Source organism: Melanotaenia boesemani, chromosome 22 (genome assembly GCF_017639745.1).
Source record: "Melanotaenia boesemani isolate fMelBoe1 chromosome 22, fMelBoe1.pri, whole genome shotgun sequence".
NCBI classification, from domain to species: domain Eukaryota; kingdom Metazoa; phylum Chordata; class Actinopteri; order Atheriniformes; family Melanotaeniidae; genus Melanotaenia; species Melanotaenia boesemani.
The window spans coordinates 14,737,453-14,761,205 of NC_055703.1; the positions used below are offsets into that span (position 1 = coordinate 14,737,453).

At 36.5% G+C, this 23,753-nt stretch overlaps 1 protein-coding gene across 1 annotated transcript; it reads right to left on the minus strand.

Moving 5' to 3' along the window:
* LOC121634223 (potassium channel subfamily K member 2-like) lies at window positions 1–23,309 on the minus strand. The gene is made up of 7 exons (XM_041976738.1): window positions 22,950–23,309; window positions 20,057–20,370; window positions 13,158–13,275; window positions 9,011–9,171; window positions 6,849–7,059; window positions 3,166–3,308; window positions 1–1,439 (listed from the first exon to the last, which is right to left on the minus strand). Coding segments are annotated over exons 1-7 (1,305 nt in total). The 5' UTR covers window positions 22,951–23,309; the 3' UTR covers window positions 1–1,082.
* Between the last annotated feature and the right edge of the window lie 444 nt (window positions 23,310–23,753).

Genomic DNA, 23,753 nt, shown 5'->3' on the forward strand with positions numbered 1-23,753 from the left:
AAAAAAAAAAAAAAACAACACTGGACCTGAAGATCTCCATCTTGTGTTTAAAAAAAGCAGGACCCGTACTTTGGTATATGGGAGGGTGGGGTTTGATGAGCAAAGCCCAGCACTGTGCAGGTAATGATGTTAATGCCTAAAACATAAATTGAACTTTTATCGTACGCTATCTCAGTTTTTACACTAATTTTTCATGCATACAACAGATTCTGTATTTTAAATTTAAAAGGATTACTATGAGATAAACGAAAATGTCCAGATACCTAAAAACCATCTTAATTAGTGCTGTGCTCAAATATAACATGAACAAGTGGACAGGCAGAGCTCAGAATTTCATGCATTATCGTTCTCACATGTTCAGTGTCATTTCCAGTAAGGCACCAGTGGATTTTTTTTAAGTTGAAAAGCTGAATGTCAGTCATGAAAGAACTAAAATGTCAACATTCATCTCCTTAGTGAGTTTGGACTGACTGGTGGATGCAAGGCATATAATTCATAATGAAAGAAGAGGAACGTAAAAGAATGTGACATTCCTTTTGCGTTGGAACAGTACATTTTTAGCAGAGGATCCTTGATCTGATGCAGATTTCTAGGCCTCTGAATCCAACAAAAGATGAGCAAAGATGCGTCTATTGCCTTCAAATATTTGTTGTATATTTCTGTGTCTATTGGGGGAATATTTTGATGAGAGGATATCCAGTGCGCTGCTACCTCAGTACAGGCTTTAATTTCCTTCCAGCACAAAATAGAAGTTTGTTAAACTCACACCTCTAGAACAATCATTTGTTCCTGTCTGCAGCATAATTTCCATTTGGCTCGATCACTAGCACAGGTGCTGGTCATGTTGCCAGGGGCATAATGAAAGTCTGATGCCTTTCACAGAATTAATGCGACCAGTTGGCTTTCGTGTGTGAGCGGTAAACACATGTGAATGTACACAGTGTGATGACTGATCTGTGTTTAAGTGTTTCACTGGAACACAATCTACTTAATGTGCATGGGTACCTCATCGGTGATGCTCCATCAATAAACACGTGTATATTACGATCTCTTATGTGTTGTCAGTTGTCTGATTTTAATCCTCATTTGAGGTTTTCGATGATGGCTATCTCCCTCCGATCAGCATAGTCTGGGCTGAGGCCATTCAGATAGAGGCTGCCGTTCCTAGTTAGAGCTCCCGGTACAGGACTCAGAGATAGTGTCAAGTTGGGGTAGGTCTCTCTGTCCTCACACAGATTGGCTGACAGAGTCCTTTTGCCAGGGGTCATTTCCTGGTTGATGGATGTGTTAATTCCCAGCTCGGACGACAGTTTACGCTTGATGGACGCAGCCCGTTGGAACTTGTCATAGATATCGACGCTGAGCCGTCTGCGGGTCTCTTTGAACTCTGCAGATACGTTTGCTGTCCACTCAGCTGCATGTGCACGAAACTCCCCAACCTGCAGAGACAGTGTAAAAATTCACGTCTATAAATAATGTCTGCTTCAGCAGGCATCCATTATTTCAGTGATGTGTATTCATTATTGTTCAGCTTTCTTGTGCTCAAGAAATCTATAAATGTTTCTGTGTGTTTTGGAACATACTGTCATCCATTGTAGTTGTTAAAGTTTCTAGTTAACACATAAAAAAGGGGTATTACCTTTCCTAAATTATGTTCAGTCATTTAAAATCATGAGCTGTAATACATGGATAAAAGTCGTGCACTGATTGTCAGACAGAACATGTTAGTAGAGCAGAGCTCCTTTATGCAAACAGCTGACCAATAATTAAAGAGTTCCTACTTGTGATAAAAAATGGCACATCCATTAATCTCCTTAGACAACTGTTTCACAGCTCTTCCCTCAAGCACTCTTTCACATTTCTTGGACTGTGCTCCAGTTGATGAAGCACACGAAAGAACTGCATAACTTTTATTGGTTATTTTCAGTAATATTCATTTATTATAAAGTCCTGTAGCAGACAGGGAGATTTATGGATTTGATGTGATGAAATTTTTCAGTTAGTGTGATGTGTTTATGCTTTCATGTTGTTTGCCATCTGATTTGAATTCAGTTCTGGTGCAATAATGCATTTGAAATACCAATTACCTTTGCCATGATAAGATGCAGGCAAAAAAAGAGAAAAAGCAGAAAAATATTAAATTTTACAAGATTTGTTGTGATTAGAATTGACATTCACACAATTATGCATCAATAATGTATGCTATCCCATTGGGATTTTTTTAAACAGGAAAATTGTGGTTGAATTTATGGTTGAACTCAGTGACCCACAGACATCTGAAAACTATATATTTCTACTGAAAGGTTCCACCTTCGTAATGGATTAGGCCTCCTTCCCCAGGCTGTTTATTTATTTATTGGCCTTTGAGGTGAAAAGGAGGGTGAAGAGGCACTTGAATGGAAATTTATGGCACATGTGTGTGCACATTTGAGAAAAACGCTCCCCTCTGTCTTCTCGCTTTCTCTGCCTGCTCATCATCACCCCTCTTCCTCTTTGCCAACCTCCCACATGAAAACCTTTTCTCCCAGTAATCTAATTCTCTGCAGAGCTCACGACCTCCACAGCTGTACACTTAATTATGTCAGTGGAAAGATTGGAAAGACTGCTGACTTCCATATGCTCACCACTCCCTCTTATTTATGTCACACCAAATAAAGAAACAAGACCAGTATGTAGTTGGTTTAAGCTGGAGAATACATATGTGGATTCATGGCTGCCTTGAGCTTTTTTAGATGTAAATTATGAACCTGCCAGAGTAATGAGGTTTCTTATTGCTAAACATTAACAGACCTATTCTGATAGATAGTATTTACTTCAGAATAGAGACCAGGATGGAAAGCCCTTGCTTCATATTCATGCATCGAGGAGAGAACTGGAAAATCATCAGAGTCACTAAGGGTCTGTTGCCGTGACACATCTTTGAACTTACTGCACATGTATCTCCTTTGCTAGAATATTTATTTGTAGCTCATTAGGCTGGTGAAGAGGTGTTTAAGGTTCAGTATATAGCAGCATTAAAGTTGCATGAATGATGTTTTATGCACATTGTAAAAAGATTTCTATTTAATACAAGCTGATTTGCAGGCTGCAGAACCTCTTTACAACCCTCAACATAATCCATTTTTGAGCTCCTGAAAGCACCTCTGTAAAGTCTGTGAAACATACCTCTTCTTTAGTTTTCTTGGAGATTACTCTAAACCAGTCTCCAATCATACTGAGAACTGCAGCAAAGTATGCCAAGCCCACGAGGATCCAAAACCACACCACAGGTTTATAGTAGTCGAGGTACTCCAGGCTTCCAGACCCACCTGCAGAATAAATTAAACAACAGTTGGGTTATAAAGCCTTTTACAGCCTCCTGGGTCACTTAATAAACTCTCTTTCTAAAGAAAGAGGAAGCCAAGCAGGGCTGTGGCAACCTGGTTCAGCAAGCTAAATGAATTGGGGTTTAACTCCATATCACTTAATGAATCTTTGAGTTTCTGTTTTAGACAGTAGTAGTGCCTATCTGTGGTGGTTTGACCTTTAACTGGCCCTGTGCTTTTGATTTAGTTCTCAGTCCTTTGACAAAGACAAAGAGAAAATTCACAAGTAAGAATAAAATGACCAATTTCACATTTAGAGCAGATATTAAAGGACTGTTATCTTTTCCTGTAAATCCAATTATGTGATGATGTTGCTCTAATGATAAAGTCTTACATGATGGAAATCAACCAGTTTGTGGGACTTTTCAGAGTACATTGAAAAAATTGATTAATAATCTGGTATTTTAGTTAATCGCTAAGCCTGTATCTGGCAAAGAAATGAGTGGTCAATATATATATATATATATATATATATGTATATATATATATATATATATACATTAACCATTAAATAAGGTTTTTAAAGTAATATTGGAATAAAATTGAGATTAAAAAACTATCCGACATATTTTGAACTTAATAAAATATTATGAAGTGTATAAATCTGCATTTCAACCACAGAAACATTTAACATTTCAGGTGTAAAAGGGACACAACAACTTCAGCAACAACCCACAGAGCGCTCACAGTGTATCTGGAAAATGACCCAATATGGTCCATGTTTAACTAACAGGAGTCCAGGCTGATTAATTTACTGTAACTACTGGGGGTGGATGCAGGGGGAGTAATCTAATCTATAATTGTTAGGTCTGCTCAGGGAAGTTTAATCAAGCGGATAAGTGTTCGTGATTTTTCCCATCTGTTTTTTCCTTATCACCTGCCAAGCAGGTTGAGTGGAACTGATGCCACCTGGTTCTCTCTCTCTCTCTCTCTCACACACACCAGAATGAACACATTTCCCATGTCCGTTTTTCTTTGTTCCACATGAGGATACTGCATTTTCACTAGTGCACAGTCATTTTTTTTTTAATTTTAATTCTTTGTAGTTGTAAGATTAAGAATGAAATACTACAGTTCTTTTTGCACATTACACACCAAAGCATCAGTCAAAGAGGAAATATTTAACATTTTGGGGCATTAAGTCAACTTAGTTTGGTGTGAATCAACCAGCAGCTCAATATGAAAATTGAAAAAAAAAGAATGATTTAGTTATGTGTCAAAATATTAAATATAAACCAATCTACCAGCTCACCTAATAACACAAAGTATCTGAAATGATTTAATCTGTAATTTGTTTTTACACGGGGTTGTGTTAAAGGTGCATAAAGAGCTTGGAGCTGATTAGCAAATGATCGTCTTGCGGTCCTAGTATAGCTCGTATAGCTATTAGAGGCAACGTTTAGCTTGATTTGATTTTGATGGTTTGTTGAGACATATTCAGCCAATAACATAAAAATAACCATAAACAATATCTGTGTTACTTCATAGTACTAAAGCTGAGAGCGACCTTGCCTGCAATTATCGACTTTTATGCTATTTTCTCAAGATCACAACTTAGTTTTTCACTTAGCTTCTACAAAGTTAATTTTGTGTGAGAAAGGATCCGTTTATGTTATTATCCTAATAAATTAGCCTTTTGTTTTCTTAAAATGAGAAGCAGATTATGGAGAGCATGAAAATAAATGTTTCTCATGTTATCACCAAATATCATCACTTATTTTCCCAGCTGAGCCAGTTGAAGAGTATCTATAGCATTTAGTGGAAGCATACCTGTGTAATTCTATTTGTTTTCAAAAGCAGACGTTTACTAAAGTCAGTGCAGCAGACAGCGGCTTCTGTGAGCAGAGATAAGAGTTTAACCAACTCAACCACTGCCAGAGGTTTTCAGTTTCCATAGACAAATTACCAGAATTCATCAACCTGTTAGCAAGACAAAACAAGTGTTTTTATCCCAAGGTAATTACATAATAATAACCAGTTATCACAAAAAGATGCCAGGTTATTCTAAGCTTCTTTATAGTACAGTTATTATGCAGTTACTAGTACACACACACACACAGATGTCTAAAAATCTGTTGTCAGGTTGAATCATTATAGTTCCTGCTGTTTTAGAGATGTTTAAAAGATGTAATTTCTAACCCTTTATATCTGTTTTTTCTTTTGTTGAGTTATTAATTTCTTTTTTTTATAATTAATTGATTACAAATATTAATAAGATGCTGAGACCTAAACTCCAGTGGATACAACGAGTACATCCACTCTGCCCAGACATTGCATTAAGCACTGGACATATTAGACCTTAAAGTAAACATGTGTTCGACAACAGCTTTGACTAAACAAAATCTTTTAAACAATAAATTGTTGAATCATCTTTTCAGATGGCAGACTAATATCTACTTCCCCCCATTAAAAACAAAATTACAGAAAAAATCTCTTCAACCAAACACATATTTATCTTGAGAGCAGTTGCTAAAAATGTGATCGTGACGCTGCTCAATCAGATGAATCTGCATTATTATTTACTGAACAAATACAGAAGAACATCCCTATTTATTCACATTAAAGCTTTTTTTCTCCCATGTGGTAGTAATACTCTCCTCGTATCTAACAAACAGGTATGCAGTGGATCACATCAGTCATCACAGACTTGCTAAGGAGAGTCTGTGGTTGTTTTCATGCAGGCTAAATAAATAACTGAACACCTGATGTTACTACCCAAGCTGGAATTGATAAGAATTACTTTCCGTCACAGAGTAAAACTAACTAGCTTGCACATCTGTATAGTATTTGGCCACAATATGTATACAGTATTTACCAAGTAAAAACTTATAAAACACTGGATGTGTGAAAAACAGCTAGTTTAAAAACAGTGAATGAAACTCAGAGCAGTCTGAACAGATGTCCAGGCTGTACTGAGCCTATATGTGACAGAGTAAATAAAACATGTTTCATATATAGACTGCCAGCTGGCTGTTACATCAGTGACTCTTTAGACGGTACCGATTCTAACAGAAAAAAACATCCCTGAAAGTCTGTAACTCTCAGGAGAGATTCCCAGATCTCCTGAAAGGAAGCAATGAAAACATTCCTCTGCTGCAAAAGCAAGTTTTGTAACATTATCACAAGGTTATGGAGATCTAGTTGGGTTGTTTCCTTTTCTTTGTATCTTTTCTGTTGCCACATTTTGTACTTTAAGCTCAGCTAACTGAGTACACCACACTTCCTGAATGTCTAAGGTCTGAGTGACAAGTTTGATCTTATGTCTCAATTTTTTTTATCTATATTTGATTCCAACTTTAGCTATTATGATTTAAGTACTAAATTTCAAAATAATAATGGAAAAAAAGTGTAACAAATAATAATAAGAGCGGCCTGTGTCAAATCCTCTGAGTCAAGCTGGTGGAGGAATCACTTGACTATAAACCCACTGATTCTAATCAGACATGCAAATGAAGACAGCTTATGAAAAAACAAAACACATACCCTCAGTTAAGTGACCTTTTTCTCCAGCAACAAAGTCTCCAAAGCCGATGGTGGTGAGGGTGATGACAACAAAGTAGATGGACTCAAGGGTGCTCCAGCCTTCAATGTGCTTAAAGATGACAGCTGGGAGAGCGACGAAGATGAGGCACCCGAACAGGATGAAGAGCAACGTGGAGATGACACGGATCTTTGTCTGGCTGACTTTCCACTTCTGAGGAAATAATAGAAATTAAACCTCAAATTAAACGAGTGGCATTAATAAGAGAACACTTTCAACAGTGAAAACAGTAAAAAAAAAAAAAAAGAAAAAAAAAGAAAGAAAAGCAAACTATGAGCCTGATTTCCAGCATGCTGGATGGTTTTGAGTCACAATACCATTTAATTTGTTTTGTAAAAATCTCTTTGATCCAGATGTGATAAAAAAGCAGTATACATGGTATTTGTTAGATGGATGTCAAGCTGCAAAGTTAATGAGAAGTGCTTTCACTCCACCTAAGGACAAGTTGACACATGCTTTAAGGTGCTCGTCACCTTTAATAACAATAACTTAACACTTTACATATAGTTTAAGTGGCAGGTTTCCAGATGGATTCTGCCCATTTGCAACATGGCCAATCTGCTGTAATTATGTAAACTGCCTTTTTATTTCTCATAGTTCTTCTCTTCTATTCTAGTTACAGTGCATTAGAATATATTCTGCATGCTGCTGAGGCCCCTCCACTTAAGGTGACTGTTCTCAGCCTGTTCCCTGTGCATCATGCCCTTTTCCTCTTTAGTTATGTAAGCCCAAAGCGCAGTACATCTGAGGGCGGACTATAAAGAGCAGAAAGACCTCAGATCTCTTAGTCTGTGATATCTGTGAATTGTTAATATCTGTAACATAAAGATTAATTACAGAGACATAAAGGAAACCTTACAATGCAGACTTATCTTAAAACTAGGCATTGTTATATTCCAAGAGGGCTTGGGAGGCTGACACTGTCTATCTATTTCTATTGTTTGGATGAGAGTCAAACCTCCCCCATCCTCCTTCCCTCTTCCTCCTCAGGGAGTGACAGAGCAAACAATGAATCAAGACGATAATTAACCTGTTGCTGCCAAGTATTGGGTAATTGAAAAACAGCTACTGTCACTCCTAAAACTGGTTGCTCTTAAAGACAGTTTCACTTGATCAAACTGTCTCCTGCATAACTGTTTCCTGGAAAAATTGAGATTAATTGGAGCACCTATGTCTCCCAATACATGTCTATCTACAGACAGAAGGGGTCTATTCTCACTTCAAGTTATCGTAGCTCTTTGAAACTACAACCAAATTTCTTGATTTGCCAGAAAAGCCACAAGCCTTCTAAAGGATAAGGGTAAAATATAAGGGTATATAAGAAGAGGCAATATGTGTTCTTAGGATGTAATATTTTGAAATATCCCTTATGTGGCCGATATTTCAGAAGATCGTTTTATGTAATGGCAGTTACTGGGTTTGAAGTTAGTAGAAGTTAGGTGGAGATAATGAAAAAAGAGGCTGGATGACTTTGTGGAGTGGCATAACTTTACCCTGCTGAATGCCACTTTTTCATATACAGAGAGCCCAAAACTACAAGTGTTGTTTTCTGTGAGTAAGCTGGCAGGGACATCCACAGTAATGGAAAGGCTGATGGAAAATTTTTGGAATGGAAGCTAAATTTGTTGTTGTAAATAATTTGTTGCTGTGAATCTTTCACAGCAGTGTTTGAAGTTATTGCAGAACTTTAGGACTGCTCCTATACTACCTAGTTAAGTTATCAGATATGAATGCAATGGCAAATTTGAACTTAAATCACATCAGTAAACAGAAGGACATGTAAGTGATTCACACTGGGGGATTGCTTCCTCATCAAATGCTGCTCATATGGTTGGTTTGACTTCCTGGGCTGAGTAGCTGAGGACAGCAGGGAGTAGCACACACATAATAAATTGGGCTTAATTTAGAACATATACCTCTTCTCTTCCTCCTGGGCATCCAACAGCCAGTTGTTTTTGTCATCATCATTATTATTTGCACCATTTTTTTAAAATACTTATCATCCAGACTGAAAGATTCACATTCATAATAAATCTAACTTGTCTGAGCTTTATTGATGTTTGATTAAAAAACTATTGAAACTCACTTAAGTAATGTATCTCACCACAATCATTTTCTCCACTTTGGCAATGCCCTTCCCAAAAATAGTCCCCAGCTGGTCCCCGACACCTGCCAACAAGAATCCAAACAGAGGGATCCCCAGCAGTGCGTAGACAATACAGAAGATCCGCCCTCCTTCTGTATGAGGAGAGATGTTCCCAAAACCTGAGAAAAAACACACAGACAGAAAATAAAATTGCTCAGCAAGAAAAAAAAAAGTATTTAAAAAACACTGAATAGAAAAAAATTCTGATTTGAATGCTTATTTAAGGGTTTTATACAGACAGACAATAAGCCAGTATTCCACATCCTCAAGCTTTAGTATGTTGGCTTTATAGAAGTCAAAATCCTTGCTGACATGATTTGCAGAGAAACATCTTCTGAGTTAGAGGAGTCTATTTCTGTTTTGTCTCTGTACTGAGCTTTTCCTCCCTGTGTTGTTGTTAAATATAGAAAGATGGAGTCTGATGGCATATTTTGACATTTCAGAGCTGTGTCTGGTATTTAGAAGACAAGTTTTTTGTGGGATGTGTGTGGCAGAGCTGCTGTGTAGTTTGTATCACTTAGACATGCTGTTCAAACTGTGTTGGCAGCATGGCGTTCTTTTTAGCTCAGAAGTCGATGTTGCACAAACACAGGGGGTTTATGGAAAACTGATCCTGTTGACACGAGTTCTTTAAAGCTGCAAGTATCAGGGTTGTTATTCTCATACTTCCGGAGGCTATGCATATGGAAAAAATGTATTCATTAAAATGTATGTCTTTATTCCACCATAAGTGTGCACATTTTGCTTTCCCGGGCTTTTTAAGGACAGGATATGGTCTTGGAAGGATATAACTGTTGCTTTGACTGGGTTTTCAGAAATGATGTAGCGGTATCTGCATAAATGGATTATGTTTATGCAGAGAAGGAATGATAACTGAGCCTTGTTTAAAAGCAATGTCTCACAGAACTGCTGTACCAAATTACTAACACATCCTCTCTCACATTTGATAAAAGCACTACAGGCTCAAGATATTTTGAGGGTTTGTGAAACAATGTTAGGTGACTCAAGGCTCCAGTATAAACCTACATTTTTGTTAGACAGGAAAACTTTCTTACAAAGCCTGACTGTGCTATTTTCTGAATGCCGATAGGCACAGGAGATTAGCTTTCAGTGGTGGGAGATGGCACGAAGTATAAAGGCTCTGACTCACGCTACAATTTCTTATTCACACCCTCTGCTCTCAAGCAGCTCTGACATGAATGAAATATGGAGAGAATGAGGAGAGGTATTCACCGGCTTTTTCATGATTTATGTTGTACATGAACACATATATCACACCTATCTCATGTGCAGCAAGACAATCAGATGTTAAACAAAAACCTCAGAGACCAGTGTCTTGCATAAACCTAACTCCAAATGCTAGACAACATATGCCATCACTTTCATTATTTAATATCTTATAAGGTGTCTGCATGATGAACTACAGCACATTTACTTTCCTTTATTAATTCATGTCTCTAGGTAAGAGCTGCAGGGTATCTACTAATGACTTTCCAGTTGCAGACAGCAATAGGGTGTCACCTAATGTGAGAAAAATTGTCAATCATGTTAGTAATTTCATGATTGGTTCATAAGGACACAGGATGCCGAATTAGTTTTTAACACCATGAGGTGACCTTGTGGAGGAGATAACAAACAGACACTCTCTAATTAGAAGCTGCACTTAATTAATTATTCTCTATTAAACCAATTAATTCTTGTTTATATTCTCAGCTCATCCTTGACTTGTCTCAGTTTCAGACAGCTTGCATGTCATAGTTGCATGCCAGCTCAGATTTAAGCATTTCTAACATGTCTTTGTCTGAAAAGTTCTTTTGTTTTTACACATTTTTAATCTGCTTACATTTCTGCTTGTGTCAGTACTAGTTCAGTGGTTTTGTATTCCTTTAGTGAGTTTCACACCTGACTACAGATCCTGCTTAAATAATACATGTGTATTCAGTAAAAAGGCTCCAGTTCGTCTCTTTTATGATGCCAATGAATAGGACGGTAATGAACACATGCTGTAGTGTATTGTACTACCTCTTAATGATGAAGGCAATTGTTATGGACAGTAAAAGCTTTCGCTTAAACTCAAAATGATGCAGCAAACAACTTACATGAATTAAACTCTCCCTGCTGATCACATTTGCAAATTAAACTATATTACCAAGGGTAAGTAAACTAATGAGAATAACAATGATTATGATATTCACAGATGTAAATCCCTGTTTTTAGATGGATAAGGTTTATTAGGAACATTAGACATTGGTCGATCAAACAAAACACTTTCTTTGGAATTCAGGGTGTTCAAAGGGGACAGATGTGTAAGAAAGAAAGTTATCTGTGTCTATAAGGTACAAGAAATAATTCTTTTCAGATCTATACCAATAAAGTAGAATTTAGAGACAGAGAAAAGCCCTGGGGAAAGAATACAGTGAGCTCAGTCGCTGATGTACTTCTTTAGTTCACAGGAGAGGTAATGCCATCTAATTTGATCTGCTACACATGCCACCCGGCTGGCTTAAAGGTGGGGAAATATGTACAATCTGACATGTCTGCAAATTTGTTTACCTTGCTAGTCATTTCTGGCTGGGATCTTATATAAAATGTCTCTCTTTATATAAAAGATGTCTTGATGTGACTTCTTTGCATAACAGCATGAAAACTGTAGAACAATCAGGCACCAAAGAAAGTACACAACAATCCCAATTTAAGTTAAACAAACCTGATCTCATGTCAGAAAGTATTTAGCTTTTGCAGCGTGCTTAAGTTTTCGTAAACAACAAACAAAACCAATCAATGTACACTAAATTAAAACCATATAGCTCTCCTATTTCTCTGTATCTGAAGTTGAAATATCCAATTTCCCTGCAGGAGAAAGCACCTCAGTCTCCTCAAGTCCAACTTTAGTAAACCAACAATTTGTAAAGAGAAACCACATCTTTGTAAATCCCTGTTGCACGTGAGTGAAACGTGGCTCAGTCTCAGAAAAGCCATCATTCAGTTTTCACTCTTTACTTACATATAGCTGATGTAAAAGCCCGGGGCTAGCTCCCTTTATTCCAATGCAACTGTAACATTTTTGCTACTCAGTAATGAGCTCTGACAGAATCCCGGAGGCATGAAATGAAGTGCAACAGCCCACCAAACAGACTCTGATGCAAGCATTTCCGCCATCTTTAATGAGCAGAATAGCAAGCACAAGTTGATTCAACGCGACACAATCTGGAAAATCTTGAAATGTGCTGGACAAGGGTTTTGGCTAAATTGACAATGCGGTGCTAAAGCATTCATCCAGATCATGGTCTGCCTACACATGACAGTCATTTATCTGAAAAACAAGTACACTATTTTTCCAACCAGAAATTCAAATCAACTAATTAGAATTTAGTGCATTTCCTTTTCTCATTAGAGGCTGAGCTCTGACAGGGTGTTAGAAATGTGAAATGGAGCCCAACCGCTCACTGAACAGACACAGTGATCTGTCCTAGTTCAATTGGAAAAGCCAGATAAGCTGTCAGAATGTGTGCGTTTGAGTGTGTATATACGTGCATGCGTGTGAGTGTGAATGTCTAGAGGGGTGCTTGTGTGAGCTTTTCTTCTTTTTCCTGATTAGTAAGCCTTAACAGCTGCAGATGACACAGAAGGAGCAAATAGTGGGAAGGACATGTCGGGAAGCATCTTGGAGTTTCAGGCTGCCGCTGTCTGATACAAAGCAACATGCATCTATTATAATTAAGCTCTGCACTTTATTTATTTATTTTTGAGAATTGGTGTATTTCAGAGAGCAGTAAATTCTGGTGAAACTTTAAAACCTGCTAATAAACCCAAATAATATGTAATAATTATACTGAAGACAAAAAGTGCACAGCTTTTTAATCTCCGAGATGGTGAAAGAGCCTGGCTAAAAAAACACAAAACAAAAACAACTGTCAAAGTTCCTTTGTGCCCCTGTCAGCTTTGCCCATGGAGAAACATTAGTAAGTAAGTAGACACACTTTCCCTTTAAATCCAGTGGTAAAGTGTGTCGAAACTTTTGACTGATAGTGTAAGTATATATATTTAATTTTGCTTGCACACAACAGAGGTTGTTTTCGATCCAGTAGCAAACTGTTCTTCTTACCGATTGTGGTGATCACAGTCCCTGCAAAGAAAAAGGAGGAACTAAGGTCCCAGAGACTCATCTGATTGGATAGATTTCCTGATGGATTCACTCCTGCTCGAACTGCTGAAACAACTTGCTGCAAGGGAAGAGAAGAAAAGTTAGCACATTAAAGTAGTGTTGCTCGGTGGGAGTTCATTACAATATAGACTGAGAAACTTTAGAAAATTGGGGTCATGTACCATCTTTCTTGGGGAATAGATGACAGCTGAGGTAAACAACGATAGCCAAATGACAGTTAAGAAAAGATGAGGCACATCTGCTATTTTTATGATATGCAAGGAGACGACATTTCAAACTTCCACACAATTCACAGAGAATCTGTTAAAACCTCTGAGAATAACATTAGACAAACAAAAACTTGACGCTTCTACAAAGATGTTCTGAAATAAATTTGGTCCATTGTCTGATTTTGTTTGATTGTGTTTGAGGCAAATATGCTAGTCCTTTCATGCATAGTGGTCACAACAGTGGACACCAGTTAAAACACTGTTTTCTGGAATAATCATTGGCGAGGATTGTATTTTTGTAAATTAGTCACTTCAGTAGACACAGTAGACACTTGTCAATCATCCAATGCACTGCCCCTCACTGAAGAATAAATAAACATTTTATATAGTTTAACATATTTGCATATATTGTAATAAGACAAAAGGACAATGATACAGCTTTAGTTTTATAGAATATTTATATTGTATAAATATAATAATATATTATTCTATTCTATTCTATTTCTATTTTTTTAAGAATATTTTTAAAGAATAAATAAAAGCAGCAACATGGCTGCAGGGTGGTGGGAAAGGCTCCAGCTTCCCTGCGTTTGGACTAACTGTAAAGAAAATGAATGACCGAACATAAAAACAAAATAAAACAATAGTAAAATATGACTAATAAACAAAAAAAAAAGCATAATAATACATGTCAGTAGAAGTAAAATAATGTATGTGAAAAATAAACATATTAAAAAACTGACAATTTCTGAATAAGTCATGCATGAAAGTACTAGATTGGACATTTTAATACTGACAGCATTAACCCTGGTGGCAAAATGCATGCAGGGTAAATAAGGACAGATGGAGAAGATCGGTGGTATCACTGATATCACTTCATGTTTGCTTATCACTGCCTAAACCAAAAGGGAGGAACAATACAATTATGCCGTCAATCAAAAGCATGCTTAACTGTTTAGCTTAACTGTTAATATTTATCAGTTGTAAATATTGTTTTCTGAATTTTTTCTTATATTGTTACCTCAGGAAGGATCTGAGAGAAACTAGTTCAATCCTTTGTATTTCCAGTAGAATAGGAAGACTGGTAATTCAACATACACTACTCACAAAAAGTTCGGGATATTCAGCTTTTTGTATGATATCAGAACACACCTAAAATCCACAATAACCTCTGCAGGTGAACTTAATTTGACTTTCTGACCTTTGAATGTTCATTTCTAACTGTTCAATGTTTCAGTTCTTATTAATTAATATGCATTTCTCTAACAAGGTGATTAACCACAAAAAAAAAAAAAAAAAAAACCAAGAGAAGTGAATCGACTACTAAATGTACTGGTTCAGTGACAGTTTGTATTTAAATAGTCCTCCATCATACTGTTAACATTCTGTCACCGAACACCTAAAATACACTACTCACAACAAGTTAGGAATTTTCCACTTTTGTGTAAAGTTAGCAGAAAATGTAAAAAGTTTACGCTACACTGATATTATATGAAGAATGCAATTCCATCCAAGTACTATTCCTGAACATTTTATACTTTATTTTAAAACTAATGCAGAGGTTCACAGGTACAATACTCGTCAATTACAACACTTTCATGTACCTAAATATGTCACATCCAGAGCTCAGTTTTCTTTAAGATACAGAGGCTGCATATTATGGAAACAATTTTCACATCTGGCGGAAAGTAATAGATTATTTAAATCTTATAAGAAATGTTTGAAAAAAGTTCTAATTAAATCTCATTGAACAGTGGAACTGTAACTTATATTGTATAAATTGTAAATTAACAAAAATGTAATTCTTCTGTAACGTAACTTTGAGGTAGAGGCTTTAAAATAAGCCTGTATGGGTTTTCTGCCTCTCCCTGCACTTGTACTGTTTTTTTTATATAAATAATCTTTGTATTATGTCTTTTAACATGTGCTAAACAAAAAAAAATAAAAAAAAATTTAGAAGATTTAAGTAGAATCATGCAATTGTAAACAACAGTGGAGGGTATACCACAGCATAAAATGTCAGTGTGTTAGTAATTTGCCCTTTATTAAGTGTTATCTTGGTCTGATGATGTCTAAATGTATGATGAAGAGGACTATTTAGAGACAAGTTGTCATGGAAGCAGAACATTTATTGCTAAATTCATGGTTCAGACACTAGTTTTTTTTTTTTTTTCCAGCACCTTGTTAGAGAACAGCATGTTGTCCAAAAATACTTTACATGAGTGTGCAGTCAAAGAGTTAGTGTATTTAAGTACATTAAGTACATACAAAATGGTGAATATCCCTACCTTTTTGTGAGTAGAGTAATCAAATATCTTGGGATGACTTAGTACTGTATGTGTTTGAATAAAAGCATCTCATACACTCACATAATTCAGAAAACATGAGCTTATAACACCAACACAGCAATGTTCTTAAAATCAAACTTTAAAAAAAAAGATAAAAACTGTTTCAAGATAACTTAAAAAATACTCTTCTTTGTCTTAATAAAATGAAGCTTTGCTGTGAGTTGAATAAGTAAAATTTGTTCCTTCATGTGTTTTTTTTATGACATCTGGACTTTTCCTCTGCAAATCTTGATTACTATTTCTGTAACTATCAATAGATTTTGTTCCATCATTACACATTATCCCTCTTTCTTTAACTGCATTCAGTGTGCGTGAATGAAAAATGTGATTGACTGGACAAAAATAAAGGCTGCACAACTGTCAGGAGTGACCTGATCTTGCCAAGTCTTTATTAAGACTGACCCCAGACAAGTGAGTGCAACAGTTCAAATTTACTGCAGCAAGACAAAAGGTTTCCTGGCTCAAGTGCCTCTCTGGATCTCCACAGAATCATTACAAAGACAAATGAAAGAGGAAAGCTTTGAGACATCAGGGTAGCAGCAAGCACTGCTGTAGAGCTTGTGCTAATAAATTGCAAGAGAACAGTTTAAAGACTTTATCCCCTCTGTGTACGTGTGTGTGTTTTATTCTTTTATTTTTTTATTTTAAAGCCAATAAAAACTTCAAATTCCTTTGACTGATTAAACATGAGACTTTTTGTCAGTAGGGAGCAGCAGAGGTAATCATCAATATATTTGTTTTTAATATAAAAGATCCTCTTGGAACAGAGTTGTGACGCTATGCTTCATAATCCACATTCTTTCACACACATTCACACGTGCACACAAACGAAGCAGTTATACTGGGATAAACTGATTCTACATACTAAATATGTGTCTAAGAATGTCTTTTACATTTTCTTTTTAGATGGGTTTATTGGAGAGACAAACCTGGAACTACCAAAATTTAAAAGCAACTTCACAGAATAAAAAGCACAAAGTTTTGTTTTAGAAGCACAACTGGCAACCATGCAGAGAGAAAATGAACAATAATGAACAGTGGAATACCTGACAATAATTATTTGTTTTCAGCCATTCTTTGCCTTAAAAAAAAACCCCATTATCAATAAATCAGCGCTTTGGCTGTTACACGAAAACTGACTACAAGTTGAAGCAAACAGGCAGGAGAGACGGAGTCGTCTGGGCTTTTTGATATCACTCACTATTTTAATTAATCCCTCAGAGAGCACATTTCTCCTCAGTCCTCAGTTGACTGGCTTTTGATCAGTGGGAGCCTGCAAAAATGCTTCTGTGTGTTTGCATACATGATTAAGTAGAAGTAAGTACATGACACCTGTGTATCAATAAATCATCAGAGGAGAAATACTTACTTGGCTGCACAACTCATTTAGGCATAACGACGCCAATGAGCAAACAAGTGTTTCCTTATTGCTGTGAAAACTGTTTTACACTGAGGAAATGAATAGAAACATAAACTGCTTTTAAATGCCTCCCAGCGGCAGATTACCTGCTTCACCTCAAGTTGAATTATATTTAACTTTTTCAGGGTTAAATTAAAGTGATTTGACTGTTTTTTCCTTTTTTTGGTAGTCAGTGGCTATGATGCTTATATGTAAGGTATAATATATATGGCACATTTAAACACAACATCACAAAAAATATTACCGCTGAAAAAACTTGGTTGACTCTAACTGCTCTAAAAGCTGCTGGACCAATGATGTGTGCAAACTACTCTGACCTTTTGTTTTTCAGTTTTCAGAATGAGCCTCCAGGCTTTTTCACATTTAGATCATGTGAAGAGCCTTTCCCAGTCACTCTGAGGTGAGACGACAGGTATATTCTGCACAAGTTTTTTCACTTCATCACAGGTCCAAATATGAGACACCCTTAGCCTCCCCATTGTTTGGAAACATCTGACCCTACTTTTATATTTAGATGGGCTACAAATTCTAGGCATTTGTCTCTTACAAGAATAGAATTTGAATCAATTTCCTTAAATATTTGACCATTTGATACTTGATCTGGCTCCCTTTCTTCTCTTTTAAGGATTGTGTTGTAGTTCGTGTAAGGTCTGCTGTAATATAAATACTGTGCTGCAGCAGAAGTCATTGAAGCTAAGGCTGTGCAAAGCTTTTCTTCTTTAGATTGTAGTTTTCTGTTACAGTATGAAACTGTCTAGTAAATACTGAAATAAAATAAAAGCTGTATTCTTAGCTTTAGCCCTAAGCCCATAAAATATACATAATTTACAGCTTACCATCCAGCACTTGCTGGTGTGGTTAGCAAGCACCACTTTCTTAACTGAAGAATCGGTTGCTTCTGTTTGCTGACTTTACTGATGGTTCCACAAATCTTAAAATCTAAATTTCTTATAAATATCAGTGTGTATCCTATACTGTAGCTAAGACACATAAAAGGTCGATAGGATGGAAGAGGTAGAAACCTAATGATTTTGTGCACCCTGAACCTCACATTTTACCCTGACAAGAAGTCAGAGGGATTTACAATCACAGGAAACATTATCAGAGTATTTAATCCCTAACTCAGAATATAAAAACCAACTAAATCTCTTCTCTAACTAACCCTTCTTAAATCAAAAGAAAATCTCATTTATATAGATATAGTGAGCACAAAATACTATTTAATAATAAATCCTTCTTTGGGGAAGTTTATTTTAAATATTGTCAAGTACTTATTTGGATGAGCTGTTTCTTTAACAGCCTTCCAAGTGGGACACCAGTAAGAAAAGAGCCTTCACCATGACAACAGCTGGAATTAATTCTCCCCTTACTTGAAAATCAGAGACTCTAAAAACCAAACAACCCAAAACCTCAAACACGACTGCATATCACACAAAAATTCTGTTCAGAACTAATTTCTTTTCAATGGCCGAAGTAATTGAATATTTGATATAGAATCCATTAGAAGGAAAGATGACTTATTTAACACAAATCACATTTTTAATTCACTCTGCTAGCGTAGATAACATTGTAGTGCTTGCTGTACCTAAATTAGGGGGAACCTCATAGACTGTTTCTAAACAACAGTTTAATATTGTGTGTTTTTAAAGCTAATAGCTTGTGTGGGTTTAGTCACATCCTCACAATCACACAGATGAGAACTCTGTATCATTAAACTTGAGCTATTATGATGTAAATATCACAAATGGACATTTCTTTTCATGCTATAAGAGAAGACGTTTTCCTGCCATTACCCGATATTACCCCTAAAACATTTCTGATATAATCATCATCCAAAAATGCAATATGCTAGCTAGATTCCCCGGGAGGGGATTCTTCTCATCAGACCTGACAAGTTCAGTGGTGAGATCAAATGATCTATAAAAAAAGAGTCATAAGTTCAGTCTTTTATTAGATGGTTTATTGCTCAGTACTGATATTTCCAATCTTTTCTTAAGTTATATTTTGGTTGTGAAAATTGATGAAAGACTTATTTTATAACATGATCTATGTTTAACTTTTTTTCAAGCTTGATTTGTTGCAGCAGCATTCATGACAAACCAAACAAGCTAATGATGCACAAGCTCAGGGATCAAGGGACTTCAGGTGGGCACATACAAAACTTCTGTGTGATACAATTACTTACAAAACGTCATGCTGGGAGATAAAAACAAATAGAGATTTTTAAAATTTTAATGCTAGCTTTAAGCTTTTCCCTTTTGTGTTCCAAAAGATAAAAAGTTAATGCTTTTTCCAGCATAATAAACAACAGTGTGAGACCTTTATTTGGCAAAGCAGTAAACATCTGAAACTGCTTGACCCCAAAACTGCAGCTATTAACTAGCTCTCTCTAGAGTCAGCGCCTAAAATTGTGAGTTAACTTGATGAATTTGAAATTTGTTTTTTGTATAATTTGCTTTGATAAAATGTGTTTGGCGTCCTTCCCATTCTAACAGATTTTGACTCTGTCTTGCCAGCACTGGGCAGAACAAGACCATTGATCTAATATGGGATGGATCTGATACAATGACTGTACAGAAAATCCTCCTGATGCACAATCTGTTGATAGTTTTGCATCGTTCAGCACTTCATTATAATCCAACGCTCTGATTGGTTATTTCTAGAAGTATTTTGCTCAGTGATATTGCTCTCCAAGATTAAAACAACCATTAATGTGGTGCTAATGTATTCCAAAGAAAATAAGTTTAAAAATCATAAGGAAAATGTGAACATTACTCCTTTCATCTTGCCTAGTGTTAAGTCGATTTGTTTGTCATGGAATCCGGCACATGTAATAATATTTGGAGTAATTCTTCCACTCACCTTAACCAGATCCTCCAGCTCAGAAGAGTTTACGCAGGGATGCATGACCAAAAACTCTAGTTTTTCAGCAAGAATGGCCAGTTTCTGGGAGCTCTCATGAGGCTGCTCCAGTGCTTTGAAAACTGTTGCCCCAATGATGAGATACAGCACCACCAGGAAGAAGATGGCTGATACAGTTTTCCACCTCATAACCATTGTCCGGGTGTCACATTCGTCTTCTGGAGTGTTTAGCACAACTGGTTTCGCTGAGAATGACAGGCGAGGCTTGGAGTTGTGTGCAGCAGCCTTGGGGTCAAGAAGGTCAGGTGCAGCCACTGCAAGGATGGAATGGAGTGACATTTATTGATTTATTGTCTTCAGATGTGTACACTCAAAGAGCAATGGTATGAAGGTAGTAAATATTTCTGACTTAAAAATACAGCCCAAATAATTCTTAAAAATATACCCTGTTTTTGTGGGAATTTGACTTTTTTTATTATTGTGTCCCCTTGTTGATAGAGAATAATTAACTTAAATAACATGAAAGATAAAAACTACTATCACATGCTTTCTTTCAAAGGTTATTATTATTGTTACCATTCTACAGTGTCTTGACTTTATGTTATGACATGAAATCAATATAGTGTTCCAGAGCAGAGCTAACTCTGAAAATGACTGCACATACTGCAAATTAATGCAATGAGTTTAGGCTGTTTTTTTCTTCATGTACTTCAGAAATATTGACCAATTTCACAGACATTTCTGAATGCCGCTTCTCTCTCTCTGCTTCTAAAACATCAACAAAAGTAAAATAGCAGCTTTTTATTCTGGCAACTGGGTTGAAAATATTGAGAAAAAAAATTACATAATACCTTGTATCTCAACATTTTTACAAGGTATTCATGACATAGACACTACACCCCCTAGTGTTTAGCAAAATAAATACTTTTCATTATGAAAGGATGGAAGCCTGATTTCAGCAAAGAAGAAGGTAATTTTGTCAGCTCTTTTTGTGGAAAATACCCATGAAGTATTACTCTGACAAAAATGGATAATTAATGCATAGCAAGAAGTATGTGAGGTTTCACCTAGTGGATGATCACTTTTTTAAAAACAAGTTTTTTAAACAAAAGAGTCATAAATGTTTAATCTTTCTTTGCTGGGATATTTTTTAATGCTAAAATACAAGAAACAGCTCCATGGGGAACACAGTGTCACAACATTTCATCAGCTAGTTAGAAAACAGCTGCATCACAGTGAAGGCAACAAGGTCTGCAGCTGGAGGTTGGAAGGGTTGGATGATGGAGTTACATGCAGAACTATTAAACCTAAAAACCAGAAACTGGCTTCCTGGATTACTGCCTGGGTCCTGCCCACTTGGCTACACAAATGAACATAAGAATAAGCCGTTCCATGCAGGTTGTGGTAGGTGGCATACCGAAATGAAAATAATAATAATAATTATAATTTGTACCCAGTTTCACCACAAAAACAAAAGATTTTGTTTTGGAATTTTTCCATTTTCATGCTTTTCAATGAGACCAGCTAGAGTTACAAGACATGCTGCATGCACGCTTCACCTTGAATAACTAACTCCCCATTAATCCATAATCGGTGGTGGTAACTTACATTTTGAACTTTACACATTCAGATATATTAATAATGTGTTTTTTCACAACATAAATATAATGAGGAAAATGACAAGTTTGCCATAAAAGTGAAACAGGCTGCTGGTTGCATATACTATATGTACCCAAAGCTGCAGGCCTATGGAAACAAGGGGTAAGGTTACAACATAAGAGCTAGAAAAGACCATTTTGATGTTCACAGCTATCAAAAACATATATTCTTACTTTCATGAAAGGCAACAGTGATAAATATTGTAACACCACCATGCTGTTGCTGGGTTTCTCTGTATTAGAAAAAAAAGTTCTTTTCAGTGTTCTGGTACAAACTGTTCCTGACATCTGACGTGTTTTGGTGATATTGGTACATACAAGATGTGAAAATAAAAGGAGAAACATTGTAAAGAGTTTGGAAAGCATAAGCATTCATTCATTTATACCATAAACTGACTTTAGGTCTTTTAAGGAACCAGCAGAGGAGCTACTCCTTTCATTCAGCAACAATCTGCAACAACTTACCAACATCAGCAACCTTTTATCATTTCATTTTCTCTATTCTTTCTGCAGGTTCTAACGCAGGGTTTGTTTCTTCTACTCAAGTCAGTTAAGCTGTCTTTCAATAGTAAACTGAAAAGAATCATAGAATGAGGGATCACAGCGTGGCGTAGATATAATCTTGTGCAACAATGGCTATGTAACCCTCTCCCTGCAGGAGTGTTTGCTCTGAATTTTCTTTTCTTTGGGTCCCATCGTGAGAATGTGTAGTAGCAGCGAATTTAACTCATAAAAATTTAACTCTGTTACAATCCCATTCCCCAAACAGCTTGCTACCCCATGATGAAATTACATAACCACCCCAAGAGGTCCGGCTTGTCAGTATTTTACAGAGCATAACTTATGGAGAGAAGCACTTAGTCAAAATCGATGTTTCAAAGGCTTGGAGACTATGTTATTTGCAGAATTACATAACTGAGGTGAACACTTCATTTGCGCCGAATGGATTGACTGAAAGTCAAGTCTCACATAGGCTACATGAACAAAATATCCATTTAATATATTTAATATTCATTTAATAATGAATATAAAATAAGATAATTAAGAGAATAAATTTCTGGTTTAAAAAAAAATCCAATACCAAAATTATAAGGTGCCATAATTTAACCCGTGCCTCTAGAAATAACCAACACTTATTATTTCTTACACATTTCACTCTGAAAGGAAACTTAAAACAGTTTTATACAAGTCATGAGGAGGATTTGTAATCAGCAAACTGTTATCTGCGCACTTACTTCTCTACCATCTCGTCTCTCTTTGTTCTCTATAAAGACTCTTTATTTTCTTTCCAAGAAAACGAAAATAATGCTCCCCTAGTAAAGTTGATCTGCGCCTCCCGTGCTCCCTCCAAAGGACGGATCTGCTCTCCACATGGTCTCAGCGAACCGCGCTTCTCTTTTTACTCCAATCTCCAGAGAAAATACATCCAGGACATCACGTTCCCAACAAAAGACACGCTAAGATAAGATAGAGAACAGAGGGAACAAATCGGATTCATGGACTCCTCCATCCAGGTGTTTGGACGCATTGTGTCCAGCGCAGTGCCAGCGGAAGGACACAGACGCTTTTTATTGTAGGGAGTCAGCCTGGAGAGGCACTTCATCAGTGAGACAATGCTGCGCTGCGCTGCACTCCTATTGCGCCGACGTGGATGCGCTAGTGTTGAAGGAGAGAGAGAGAGAGAGAGAGAGAGAGAGAGAGAGAGAGAGAGAGAAAGAGAGAGAGAGAGAAGCTGCTCCTCATACTTTCGAGGTTTTCACTGCCGCAATATTTCACAGGACAGTCTATAGGCATAGAGTTAGGGAGCTTACCTCCAGCAGAGATGTGGTTTGTGCAAAAAACAAAACAAAACAAAACAAAACAAACAAAAAAAAAAAAAAACAAAAAAAAAAACAGCTGTAATTCAGAGTCAAGATGTTCATATAAGTATCACCATCAACCAGCTTTTTTTTGCTTTGCAGTCACTATACTAACTTCCATTAGTGAAAAGGTTTAGGAACCCCATAAAAAAAAAAACTTATTTGATTGTGGATATGATT